General features: G+C 39.8%; 1 protein-coding gene and 1 long non-coding RNA gene across 3 annotated transcripts in view; one reads left to right on the top strand and one right to left on the bottom strand.

The window, feature by feature from the left end:
- The first annotated feature begins 64 nt into the window (after window positions 1-64).
- Window positions 65-3,193, top strand: LOC127472559 (uncharacterized). The gene is made up of 3 exons (XR_007905051.1): window positions 65-183; window positions 299-409; window positions 1,638-3,193. It is a non-coding gene; the product is annotated as an uncharacterized LOC127472559 (long non-coding RNA).
- A 4,520-nt stretch (window positions 3,194-7,713) lies between these two features.
- Window positions 7,714-14,369, bottom strand: part of SLC10A7 (solute carrier family 10 member 7) — a 147,084-nt gene continuing 140,428 nt past the window's right edge. For both annotated transcript variants that reach the window (XM_051790983.1, XM_051790982.1), the window contains one exon: window positions 7,714-11,432. In XM_051790983.1, coding sequence (XP_051646943.1) covers window positions 11,388-11,432 — 45 coding nt within the window. In that variant the 3' untranslated portion in view covers window positions 7,714-11,387. The remainder of the gene's footprint in view (window positions 11,433-14,369) is intronic.

The raw sequence follows: 14,369 nt of genomic DNA, 5'->3' as shown, positions 1-14,369 counted from the left end.
GAACCATAGCATGGTTTTGGTCGGAAGGGACCTTAGTGATCACCCAGTTCCAACCCCCCTGCCATGGGCAGGAACACCTTGCACTAGACCAGGTTGCTCAAAGCCCTGTCCAATCTGGCCTTGAACAATGCCAGGGATGGGGCATCCACAACTTCTCTGGGCAACCTGTTCCAGTGCCTCACAGTAAAGAATTTCTTTCTAATATTTAATCTAAACCTACCCTCTTTCACTTTAAAGCCATTCCCCCTTCATAGGTGAGTCTTATCAATACTCACCCTTATAAAAAGTCCCTCTCCAGCTTTCTTGTAGGCAGCGCTGCTTGCAGAATGAGGGTCCACAGGCCCTGGGGCAGAGGAAAGCACAGATCAATTAACTGACAAGATGGACAATTTTGCTTTTATTCTTTAAAGTATGAAAATTTGACTGACTTGTCCTATCATGTAGTACCTGAGTATAAGTTCATTCAGTCATGTATATGTGGCATTTGGGCCTGAGTATCTAAAATGGAAGATACCTGTTTCACTGCTCTCTAGGATTACTCCTCAGCTGCAGTCAGCACTCTCTCTGAAGGACTATCAACTGCTAAGTACTTCTTACAAAGAACAAGGCATAGACAAAACACTGATGAAAGCACGTTATTAAGAAGCATTGAGATATATCTGACAAAATCTAGCTTTGCTTTCCATGCCTGTTGCACATAATTAAACAGATGAAATTAGGCTGCACTGAGCTCTACGTGGCCACACCAGGATGCTTCTGATACCCAAGCTGTTTGTTTAAAGGTAGCTCAGAAATTTCCACAGCTTACTGCAGTTTTCAGTCTGCAGGGCTGTCCCACAGACTGATAACATTGTCCCCGTGAATAAATCCACTTGCAATCCCTGCTCTTCACTACAGTAAGATAAAGAGTATGAAAATGTCAAAGATCCCCTTCCCAGCTGCTTCAGTGTGCCTTCCAACACAGCTCTTGGAAAACAACACAATCTCTTGATACCTTAGTTGCATCCTACTTTCCATGTAATTTACAGCTTGAATTTTGGAGACTATGCAAGTTAAGGCAAATCGTCATAGGCTTTTCAATGGACTGCCTGCATAAGACACACTCTGCTGCTGGAAAGTACAGAGCTAGGCAAAATTTGCAAAAAATATGGTGCAAAATCCTCTCTTTCCATCATCCAGGATATTCTTGGCCATTTTTAATGCCCATCCAGCTACCCAGAGCTCTAAGTCCATCTCCAGCCATCTTTCAGCCTTCCTGAGGCCAAAAAAATAACAAGATCCAATGCTGGGAGATGTGGACTAGAAATAAAGCTATGGCTTTCTCCACTGAAAAACATGTTTTCATTTCACTACTGCCTCTCTCACCAGAGCAAAATGAAGCATTTTGGTATGTGGCCAGAAGAATAGGGCAGAATCAAAGTTGCATTTTCCACTCGCAGTCTCTCTGCTGTGTGTAAAGTATATTTTAAAAACCTCTGGAAAACCTTTAACCAACTAACCAAAGAAAAGAAAAGATGTAATCAAAACAGCATTTAAAAATTAACCTGCTGACTGATAAGGAAATATACAACTAATATGTGTATATACCCATTATTCTAGTCCCATTGGGTTTTTTAGCCCCTTTTTTCTGGTTTCAGACAGAGCAAGGAAGAAAAGCCACAAAGAAGAAAGAATGAGAGACTTGAGAAAGAGGCAAAATCCGTAGTTGCAAACCAAATTAATTTTTGGGCACCTCAGTGTTTGAGTGCTCTTTTTTCAATCTTTTCAAAAATGAATAGTTTCCAGACAGCACCTGTCCTCCCAGAGTGATGGTTACCTGATGTGTCAGCGCCAGCTGAGCATCTGTCACCATTTCTTATTTTGGGAAATGTAGGCCCCATGTGTTTACACTTCTTCAGATCTCTTTCAAGGAGTTGGCAAAAGGTTTGCATTTGCATTGGTCTTACTTGCCTGAATAGTATTTCCATTCTTATGATCACCTTTTTTCTCAGTGAGAGGTTGAATTTCTGGTGTTGTAATACCCATCCACATAAAAATAAGAGCTCAATATATTTTAAAAGTAAGAGACATTTAATCATTTATGAAGGTACAATATTCTGAGTAAAAAAACCACCAAAGGCCACAAACGGATTTCTCCCCTCCTCCTCTCTCCTACTTTTTTTTTTTTTGTTTGTTTGTTTTCTGGTGCCTGTACAGCTGGATTTTTGATATTAAGAAGTAGCTAAACTTCATGGATGGAAGATACTGAAAGATAACAACAATTAATGTTAAAAAAAAGCCCTAGTGCTTGTAAACACATTTTTTCCTGTGAAAATTTACAGTGTGCCCACGAAACAAAATGGTGCTGGTTTGCATGACTTGGCGAATTTATAATATGTCATTTTAATGACAAACAGGAGAAATTAAAAGGATGTGGTCAAAGCATTTGGAGAAATACCTCACGCTGAATGTTAATTGAGTAGTAGAACCACAACTTCTACTGGCATAAGGGTCATCTAGAAAGTCCTGTTGTTGGTGAAGATGCTGAACAGTTTGAATGGGATATATGCCTCATGCTGAACTGAATTTTACTAGAGAAATATTGACTTGGATAAACTACATTGTTGCTGCTTCTAATTCAGCCTGTAGCAGCATCCTTTGTGTGTTTGTATAAACACTGGTATCTAGGATAGATGCTAAGTACATATTAGTATTTGTTAATTCATACGGCTTTGTGGTATTATGTCTCACAGTTAGCTGACACATGTTCCCACTCTAAATCAATTCCCAAACAAAAAAATAATTGAGGGTACTTAAAAACTAGTTGGAAGTGGGTGATCAGACTCTTCAATTAATTAGGAAAAAACCAAAGAGATGATGAAGCATGTGCTGCAGAATCACAAGTGACTGTACCAACTAAGCTCAAATCAACAAACAGCTAATAATATCACATAATTACCTACAAGGTACTCTTGAAAGACAAGAGGAGCACAAAGTATCTACTACTTTCAAAACAGAAGGAACTGAAACTGTGGAAGATACTTGAATACTTCAGGACCTGGACTGGGCGCTGGACTGTGACACACAGACAGACACATGGACACGCACTGGCAAAGGTGATGTGAAAGAGTTCTGCTCTTTCCACCTCTGCTGGTGGTTTCTGGCTTCTCAGAAGACTTGGGGCTCTCCGTAATACTGGTCAGGGATAAATAACTGAACCATTCATTAACACACACCAGTTACCTCCAGTCTCCACGTGTGGTCGAGTCTCTTAGAAGCCAAGAATCCACACTCACCAAGAACCCGTGCTCACCAGCCCTCTCATTTTCCAAACTGCAAAAAACCAAAAAATAGTCAGGCCCAAGACAACCATCAGTCCAAATTTTTTACTTCAAGTCAAAGGACTTATTTGACTTTTGATTTTTAAAGGACAACTATCATGGCTTTTAAGCAATAATCTGCAGAAGAGATGAATAGCATACTTAGTGATCTGCATGATTTATTTGGCAAAGCCTATTAGTTCTTTTTCGAGCAAATTAATAATAATTTTCATCTGTTTGTCAGTGGGGATTTAATGTAGGCTAAAAAGTCATTGAGAGTTTTCTTCAGGTGGAAGTCTGCTCAAAACAGAACAAAAAAGATGAATTTGAGAAAAAAGCTTAATAAAGTCTTCTTTAAATAAAAACCACTCAAGGCTTGACTGTTAATCAAAAGAACATTACTTACCTTACTCAGCATCGCTGAAACCAGAATCTGACTGCAAGTTTTAAAAAGGACCACTTTTCTCTTTCTTTACAGTCATAATTTATAACAGCTGAATTATTGGCTATAAATACTGTTTTCCTTCTGCTAATGTATTATGCTTCTGGGATTGTTCAGAGCTAGTATTTTGTTACTAAGACAATAAACTCCTAAACTGGGGCTTCTGACAAAAAATTCCAAGCACATCCAAAGCAGCAGCTTTTCAAGGAATACCACTGTGCCATCTTAACAGACTAATTTTTATTTTCACTAGTATTGGAAAATATTGAAATTTCTCATTAAATTTATTTTTTAAACATAGAAAGCTGCTGCTGGCAATACACTGAAGTATATTTTTACATCTACCAAAGCTAAAAATTCAAATGGGATGAGAGTTAGCAGATAAGCAATAGCAGTTTGCTATTGGAAGTGGAGTGTTAGATAAAAAATACATTCCTAAATATTTGTAAAATATTAGATTATAGAGCACAGAAAGTAATGGCTTAACATACATTGTGATACACATGGAAAAGAGTTTTTCTACATGTACTATGCGCCTTACTTTAAAAACAACTATCTAAAAATCTTTCAAAAAACTGATACCAGCAAGATTTGAGTTTACTTGTTTTTTGAAGAATGTCCCAATAGATCCTTAAAATGGGATTATTTGGGAACATTGATGTGTGATAGTATAGCTCTACACAGCTCTTTATGCTCTTTGTAATCAGAGAGGTTACATGTTAATGTTTCATGTCACAAATACGTGTTACCTGAACAGAAACATGATAACAGTCAGGCTCCGCAGACCACAACACTTCTCTTCTGTTCCCCTGGCTCGGGCAAAATTTCACGTATCACAATTCCACTGTGTTTTTACATTTGGAGAGGCCAGCAAGTGGGGAGTTTGTGAGCATAGGGTGGCACGGCACTGCTCCCACGCTGCTGCTCACGCCGCTGTGGGATTTGGCTCCGGCTCAGGGAGAGATCCATGCGTGATGCTCCCAGACAGTCGAGCTGGAAAGATACAGGCTTCTCACATTAACACTCCGTGAGCTGCATCAAAGAGAGTTACCATATTAGCTGGCTGAAATTGTGTCATACTCTTATTTTAGTATGCTATTATGCCTCTGGGATATATTTTATTTATCAGAGAACTGGACCTAAACAGATGTTGTAGCTGTTTTCTAAAAAGGGCTTTAGGCAACTCACTGTGAGGTACCTGAAAGAGTGTATGGTTTGGGGAAGGGGTAGAGTGAATGTATGAGTCAAATAGAGTACACGCATCTTTTTTAGTGCTAAGTCACTATTTGGAAATTACAGCTAATTTTTCAGACAAAAAGTGACCTAAAATAGATTAAAAAAATTTGTTTTTTGCAATTTTTATACAGAAAAATAGAGGTTCTCCCAAAATGTCTCTAATTGAAAACAATACTGTGAAACGGAACAAGCAAGAATTTGCTGGAGAACTTGGCAAAACGTATCAACAATTGTATGGGATTGCCCAAAGGACTGACAGTGACTACAGTGGATACAGCAGTGAGCTGCAGGCCCATGTGCATGCGGGTGTTTCCTTCCATGGGAGCTGCGAGTCCTAACGAAGAACACAGGAACGATAATTTGCATGGGCAAAGTTCCTGTTCTTCAGTGTCAGCACAAAAAGCCGAGTTCTGCTTCCCCAAGTAGCATCTTGGAAAGCTTCCCTGGTTTCTTGGCTACAGGATGGAGTCTCTAAGAGAGCTCGGAGAGCAGATGAGAGCATCATCTTGGTGAGACACAAGGAGGTTCAGTTAGGGACAGCTAGCTGGGAGAAGTTAAAAAAAAGGTGGGGGGGATTTAGATTGATGATAGGTAAAAAGACATTTTATCACGTGTTTCATCAAACAGTGCTGACGAGAAGTGGCAAAACTACACAGGGAAGGCACCAGGAAATAAAATAATTTTGTAACATCTTGGGGATGGGCAGTGCAGCAGACAAAGGACACCAACAGGGAAGGACTGCAGTCACGGTGCTAAGAAACAGCGGGAGCACAGAACTGCAAAAGCTTTCGTCAATAGAATTTCATACCCAGTTATTGTCACAGGACTCTCAAATTTTATTTCCTGCATTTATTTTGGCAAAAGGCCAGCTCTCACATGACCTCTATAATTTTTTTAATCCTATCAATGAAATTGTCTTTCCTTCAAGGAAGGCCATTTTCTTCCCTTTCAAGGCAGCTGATTTCCCTTAGAATTTTGAATCGCTTCATAAGAAAACTGACCACAAATATTAAGTTTTCTCTTACAGAGATGAACCAACCCCACCATGCGAACATCTGCAACACTTTGATTTTGTGACTATTATATTAGATGGTGCCCACTCACAGAGGAGACCACCCAGAGGCTTTTTTCCTTCTTCCTAACTGGGTGAAAAATGGTTGCACCATGCAGCAATTTTGAACACAGATAAAGAGTGGGCAATAAATACGCACCAGCACAGGATCCTCAGGAGATGTGTGGCCTCTTCTGTGTGCTACAGCTGCTGGGTGTTGGCTGCCTCTCTGAGCAGGGATCACAACCAATTTCTAATCTCATGCCTGCTTCTGCGGGGCAAGCTACACAGTCAGGGTTCATTTGAACCTACCAGATAGTTTAAAAATTCACAGGTTATTTTGTTTCTCAACAAATCCAGGTGTTGGGATCAGCTCAGCAGGGCTCTTTTCTGCATAGCAATTCTGAAGGCCTTTGATTTACCTTCCCTCCCTGCCCAAAACTGTGGTCAGTAGGGTAAGTGGCAGGGAGCACAGGCTGATTCAGCAGCAGCTATTGCTAATTTTCTTGTCACTCTATAGGTCACCGGCTCGCAGAAATCTCTGTGGAAATGCATCTAAAAGCATTTTGAAAACTTGGCCTCCACTGATGAGCAAATTAAGTGGTGACTCATGCTCCGATCAGCTCCAGACTTGATTACTGCAATTTGATGGACTGAGAAGCTGATATTCCACCAAGACTGCAATTTGCTTAGGGGAGGAGCCGAGAGACCTCATTGGCACCAGTTGTTTCCAACACATGCATCTCTCTTATCCTTTTGATCACCAACAAATTTGATTTCACTTCTCACTGAAGACCTCACTCTCCATCCTTCTCTCAAGAGAACAATTCAGAGGCTGCTTCCATGACCTCTGCTACACCTAAAATCCAGCAGGAAGCAGACCTGCCTGGAGCAACATCTCACATCTGCACTTCTCAGCATTGCTTTCTCTTGTTCTTCACAGCTAAAGCCATTGGTAAGTCCTAGTCCATGTGACTGCAGAAGATTACTTACCATCCTGCAGGGTGCCCTCTGTTGAATGAGAGAATTTTACAGGAACCATTCATGTAAACTTTGAAGAGTTGAAATCAAAATGCCTCCTCAAAGAAGGCATGGTCTAATTATCACAAGGGATAACGTGGTTGAAGCAAGAAAATGGCAAAGAGGAGACAAAATCCCTTGTCTGACACTGTCCTGACAGGATGCTTGGGAGATCGGGGCTATCCATGGAAATACGCAGCCAGAAATAGAGATTCAGTCTGCAAGATGCCAGAGAGGGCAGGCCACCAAATCTAAAGTAAAGTACTCTTCATTTACTCTCATCATGTGCTACATCATCCCTGAGCTTTGTTAGAACAATGGCAGGGCTCTTCAAACAGCTTCCCTGGGGAGACGGCTCTGCAGCTTAACAACCTTGCACTGGAGATGTACAAGTGTAACCAAGGGCAGAATTTAGTCTCTTGTCTATTTAACGTGTTTGCGAGGGACTGCCTGTGTTTCTGGCACTTTATAATAATAGTAATAAAAATGCTTTTGGATTATAACGAAATGGAGAAACTATGATTTAGCCCTTTACTGTGCTGTAATTCCCAAACGCATTAACATCTATTTAAGTGCAAAATAGTCTAGTTTACAAATACAAAGCTGCGATTGTCTGCGGTAAAGCTTCTGTATGAGATTATGATTCAACACAAAACACAATTCAGTGTCTGAAATTTTACTTTTAATGGCAGAATAACATCAAAAAAAAGTAGCTCTTTCTCCATATGCAGTCTTGCAAAAAAATGTATACCAGGGACTTGGTCCTTTCTAGTCATTTCTACATATATAACTGCTCATCTCTTATGCACGTATGCACTTGCACATAAATCAATGTGCTTGCAGACAGACCATATTTCATCTTGCCTTCTAACCTCCTGCTGTCAAGATATTTCCACAGAAAACCGTACACAAATAAAACTAACAGCTCCTTTTTTCCCTGACTGCCAGAGTAACATAGGGGACTACTTCTGTAAAACCAAGCTGCTGGATTACTCTCCTTCTGCTCTGCGAACAAGCACAACTGTGCAGCTTCTGCTGAGACTGCCTTTCTGTCATATAACTTATTCACACTAACTAGGGGATCTATAAGAAAAAACACAGCCACACTTTTGATTTTAAGTACATTAAAAATTATTTATCTTGGTAAGATAAATTACTGGAGTCACCAAAAGCTTTTCAATTTAGCGCACAAAAGAGGGAAATAACATGTTTGAGTAACTCAACACAAAGTGCTAACATTCCCTGTGACCTCTGAAGTGCTGTTTTCTTGTTTGGGTGGGTTTTTTTACCTCTGCTATCATTAGATGGGATTGTAGAGATGCAGAAATAAGAAATGTTGATGCTCAAGAAAATCCTCATGTTTTAACATGGGCAAAGCTCTCGTTTTGCCTGATTATGTTTAATAATGATTAAATTTAAAGCCAAGAAGTGGAAAATACTTCAGAACTGTTCTAATTCTTTCCTGAAAAATTGTTTGGGTTCAATGAATTAATTTTCAGTTGATGACAACTGGCAATATTCTGAGGACTTTCTTTCCCCAAGTTCATAAAATATTTCCATACAGTTCATGGATTTTTTTTTTTAAACAAGCCAACAGTTTAAAAGCTCACCCAGAACAGAATGAAACATAGATAACAGAGGTAAAATTTGACCTAGAGGATCAGTAATTTTATCTTGTTTTCCTATTAACAAAATTAAATTCAAAACCATTCTGTTTATTAAAGACATATAACAAGTCATAAAACAAACATCTCAACAGTCTTTAAACATAACAAAATTCATGTGCATAATTAAGTTTAAGTATGGATTTAAAATACATATTTCAGTTTTGCTTTATATTCCCTTTAGACCAACACCTCCAACGCTCATACACAATATTCAGGCTGCTCCGAGCAATCAAAAAGGACTTTGTAAAGACTCCAACAAAGCTACACCACAAAACAGTTTGAAATATTCTTAAATGTGGAAAAAAAATTAACAAAAAACAAAGGATGTGTTCAGTGGAAAATAAGCAAGTTGTTGGATGTACTGAAAGTCAGAGATTCAGTACGCAGAGGTAGCTCAGTAGGGGTACCTGCAGTGTTCTGACTATTCAGCATTGACACAGCCACAGTCAGTTACTGTCTGCTTGAACTCTTCCCATATATTTTGAAGAAGTGAACACTCTTTCTGGGCCTGTTGTTCTGCCTTTCATAACCAACAGAAAGAATCATCAGTTTCAGTGGGACTGGGATTGAATCTTTATATACTCTGGAAATTCAGGTTTATGGAAACAGAACAAAAGGAAACTGTCCTGAGTCTGGAAGCAGACCCCTGCTGCAAGCAGGGTTTTTAAGCCCAAAGGAATTTTTTCCCATATGGAGCCAGTAACCACTTAACATGCTTAGGGAAGGGGAACCTTCAATTTGGCCCAAGTACATGCATGCTATTCTCTCCAGCTCCCCAGAGGTGGATCTGCCTGTGCTATCTAGGAATGCACTGATCAAATCCACAAGCTCACTGCCCACTGCCCATCTCATCACTGACCAGTGAGCAGAGAGCACAGCCCTGGGGGACATGGGCGCTGGACAGCGTCCCTCAGCCCTCTTGCCTGCTCAGCGGGGAGAGTTCGATCCCCCTCCAGGGAATGAAAGAATTCCACATGCTGCCACCTCCCACACCTTTGTCACATGGTCGTTTTACTGGTGATGACAATTCTGAACAGGGTGATGCTGTCAGCACACCCCGTAGATTCTCACACAGACGGCAACACAGACTGACCGTCTGGTAAAGCACCGAGGATTGGTACCAGATTACTTTCCTGTTTTTCACAGGAATAACAGACTAGAAATAACAGACTGGGTAAACCAAGCACAATATTTTTTCACTAAGGCAAAAGGATATGAATTTCACATGCCTATTGTCACACAAAAGATCTTTAGCTTGTGTAAGCGGCTTCAGCCGTATCAGAGCTACAGTAATTTATATTTGCTAAAGATCTGCTCCAAGGTGTTTGCACTCAGTTGCACCATTAGCTGCAGTGTTAACCATGACACACGTGGAACTTTTGCATTTATATTGATCCAAGTTTGACCTATTTCTTTAATTACTTTTAATACTTTAATGCACCATTGCCAGCACACTTTTTGCACATGGGTACAGCTCCCGGTCTGGACTATGTACGTTTCTGAAATCTATCCAGACAAGAGGCATTGCTGGTTATATGTTTAAATACATGCCTGGGTTCCTTTCTCTTCAACACTTCTCTTATAAATAGTATTTCGTATTCTTTTGTTATATAAGTTTATTAAAAAGAGTAATATAATTTTTAAAAAGTTGTGGTTGATTGTCAAATGAGCTAAGATAGCATTTCTGTTACTCTAAGGATCCTTTTAATTACCAAAAAAAAAAATTGTCAAGTTTCTTGTCCTCACAAGGTATTATTCATTACCAATGCAGCAATAAAGAAAACATAGCTTGGCATACTACAATAAAGGCTCTGTTTCAATATTAGCATCCTAAATTCTGTCACTGCAGGTCTCCATGCATTGTACCAGGGGAAGGAAAAGGAAAAAAAGGAAACAAAAAATTTGTTTTCTTCAGGGATAAATTACAAAAAGATCTCCTAGCTGCAAACACAAATACTTCACTCAGATCCCAAGCACCAGACCATTTCTTTGAAGAAGCTTATGAGGCATTTAAGACATACAATGGCACAATATCATACAATGGAATTAAAAGAATTTTCTTGAGAAACCATTAACTTTGAAGGAATGTCTAGACAACTGTGTCAACAAATGCAAATGATTCATGCTTCTCAGCTTCTATCCAATGGATGGCCCCATGCTGAGTATACACAAACTCAGAAGAAAAAGGCATGTCACAGTCATATGACTAGGGAGTGTAACAGAGTCACACAGAAATTCAAGTCAATCTCAGAAAAAAACCTTCAGAAAGCTCTTCCCCATGGTAAGCCAGCAGTAGGATAGGCTTCTGGTCATTTTGGCTAGTTTAAAACAGAGACTTACAGCTGGTGCACCTTGGCTTCACAGCAGGGGCAACAGAAGAAACAGCTGTCAGTCATGACCATTCACTTGGTTAGAAAAATAAAAAACTAAAGACTCCAAAATACTGTACAACCTCTTGCAGTAACCAACGCAGTGGCTTCTGGAAACAATGCTTTTGCCAAAAATGCATCTGTAAGGCACTTAACAGGTATCTTTTAATATATATATATATATATATATATAAAAATAAAATATGCACTGAAGCAACATTCACAAAACCCAGTTGTCTCAATTGTCCATGTGTACAGTATAGTACATATATACATTCACTGTGACACAGGCCATCTCCACAATTATACCTTCACGGGTGCTTTGGGCTGCCTGGTTAACTTCAGTGCCTGTGAACAGCAAACAAAACAGTCACTCTTTATATTTTTAGAAGACAACCAACAGCACAAGAGAAGATTTTCATTTATAAGGGGCAACGAAATGCTGCATGTGCTTCTGGGAGGCTGAGAGAGGAGTCAGCACGGAGCTGACAGGCCACTCTGGGGTCTGTGATGATGTTTCTGTCTCTGATAGCCCATCCCAACCTCCACATACTCAGACAGCCTTCAGAGAGGAACCACAAGGGCTATGCCTATAGCACCAGAGATGGAAGAGGAGATGGGTCTCAGATGCCTTTTAGAAAGCAACTATTTGGAGCCCACTCAAACTACTTGCAGCACAGAGCTTCTGACCCGTTTAGGGAAAGTGTGCAAAGAAAATTTCTGCCAACACCTTTGTGTTCCCTGGCTTCCTTCCACATGGCTCGAAGCCTGCTGAAAGGATAGTCACTGTTGCAGTGGTGGACGCCATGCACCTCGACGTTTATACCTTCCTTCCTGAGGAATAAGCCAAGATCCACCAGTCCTGAGGTGATCTTATGCCAGGGGACACCTGATGATTTTGTAGCTGTAGTCTAGTGCTGCTGAAGAAGAGAAAAACCCCATGCCTTTATTTGATGGCAGGGTCCAGCTCTGTTTTCCCCACAGAGTTGGCTAACTGCGGTAGCTAAGCTATTTATTCAGTGTGAGACAGAAGTTCAACTCAATGACAGATGATCATGCTTCCAGTTTGGAGGAAGCAGCCTCTCTAACTTAGGAGAGAAATGTGACAGGCTTAAAAGGTGTTAGGTTTTCAGCTGCTCCTGTATACCAATGTGGTCACTCTGAAGGATGCTGACTGTTGGTGTGCTCTGCAACAAAAAAACTTGGTGCTTTCTTGTGCAGGATGAATTGGCCTGAGTGAGAGGGAAATCACTGACATCTGCAAATTCCTAAAATTTAGGACCTCCATTTTCCTTAAGTCTTTTGGATGAAAAGCCCTGACAAACTGGCATTTGTCTGTCAAGGGCGAGACTTCTCATCTCCAGTGGGTTGGCTAAACAAGCAATTTTCAGTCTGAGAGATGTCTGATGGGGATTCTTATTGTAGATATTAACCTTTAATATTGTGCATTCAAAGCTTGTAAGCTCTGCTTGAAAATCACTCCAGTAAAATGTAAACCCTTAAAAAAAAATCCAAACCTTTAAAAATAAATAGGCTATATTCCCCTCAGAAAAACCAGCATTTAACTATTGTGAAATCCAGCCACTTGAGATTAGTCTTTTGGATATTATTCAGCAAGAGACTTTGGAGAGAGACATCATTCCACATTTTGTTTGGGGAAACAATTTTTTAACTTTGTAGTTTGGCAGATTCTGCTGCCATATTTACAAACTAGAAATACCTTAGTGTAGATGAACTTCTAAATATTTAAATTCAATTTCATACAACCAGATCACATGTACTATCGTAATTAAGTAAGAATGTCACTGCAGTTGAGTACTGTGACTGGATAACCGTCTCCCCCTGCAAGAGAGATGCCAAAATGAAGCCAAGGTGTTTGTAGAAAATAAACATCAAGGGTGATGATGACATGTTTATTTTCAAAGCGGGAGACCATTATCCAGTCAAAACATTCACTTCTATTATACTTATTGCAACTGTACCAGACCCAACCTCATTGATTTTTTTCAAAGAGTAATTAAAATAACATTTGTGAATAATACAGAAGACCAACTGAAGAAACTGCTGCAACAGAACAACAATCCCCCAAAGTGGTTCTACAGTAGCATTACAGTCTGATTAGCAAAGGAGGTTTATTTGATGCTTAATGAATAAGAACTGTGGTGAACTGTAAATCTCTCCAGTGCTAGTTGACTGTTCTGATGCTCTGTTTAAAGGCTGTTTTAACTTGCAGCAGCTGACAGCAGCCCCTAAAGGCCATTACTGCCCTGAGGATCAGGGAGGTCTGGATGAACTCCAGCTCCACTCCTGGTTTTGGCAGTAGAGAGCAGTGACATGCTGAAGAGAAGTCATCATTGCAGGGATTGTTCTGTCATTGAATCAACTTTAGGTTATCTTTCTGCAGGAATAGCATGGAATTTTCTTTATACAACCTGAAATGCCTCCTGATAATTTCTGATTAAAAGAAAACCCATGACTTTCAGACGGTTGGATAAATGATATTTGACTCTCAAATTTCCATTTTTGGAGGCTAAGATCAGTATATCTAAAAAAAGGTCTGATTTCTGAACTCAGTTCCTGAAAACTGAGTTTTCCTGCTTTGTACAGTTCAGTTAACACATGAAAATCACTGACTTTTAGAATTTTAGCATTCAGATTAGCAAGGTTACTTTAGTGGAGTGAAGCTAGTAAAATGACAGCCTGTTGGGTTTTGCTGAAAATTGGAAATATGAGAGTTATAAATAAAATTTCTACACTGGTAAGTGGAGAATGTGGGGTACTGGTGAAGCTGGGCTTCCCACACTATGAAGCATCACCGAAACTGGCTGTCAAGGCTGCTTCAGTTGCCACGGCTTGATCTTTATTAACTCGGAACATTAAAAAGACAGCATTAAAATCTATTCCATGGACTAGCTTTTTGCAAGGTGGTTACTACTATTCTGAGAATCCAACTAAAACCACTGCAATTATTTCATATAAATCACAGAATGGCTTTCAGATATCAATGCCTTCAATTTGTACTGAAATAAGCATAATTTGAATCAGTGATGTTGGTGCCAAACCCTCTAGGTTATAGCCTATAATCCTACAAGCTATCCCATGTCATAATTTTGGCATGAAATGTGATGCACTAGACTGCTGTAGACTTCTTGCTATTGCAAAAGGGTGACCCAAGTTAAAAGGTGTTTTCATCCTACTTCAATCCAGTTCAGAAAGTGCCCTCATTTTATCTGATTTGCCCAGCTCTCATTACAGTGGACACCTCTTTGTCACTTCTCCATAAAG

The sequence above is a fragment of the Manacus candei genome, unplaced genomic scaffold (genome assembly GCF_025592945.1).
Source record: "Manacus candei isolate 608988 ecotype Guabito, Panama unplaced genomic scaffold, ASM2559294v1 h1tg000028l, whole genome shotgun sequence".
NCBI lineage: Eukaryota > Metazoa > Chordata > Aves > Passeriformes > Pipridae > Manacus > Manacus candei.
The sequence above is the reverse complement of the archived record's forward strand: the minus strand, read 5'-3'. Positions and strand labels throughout refer to the sequence as shown.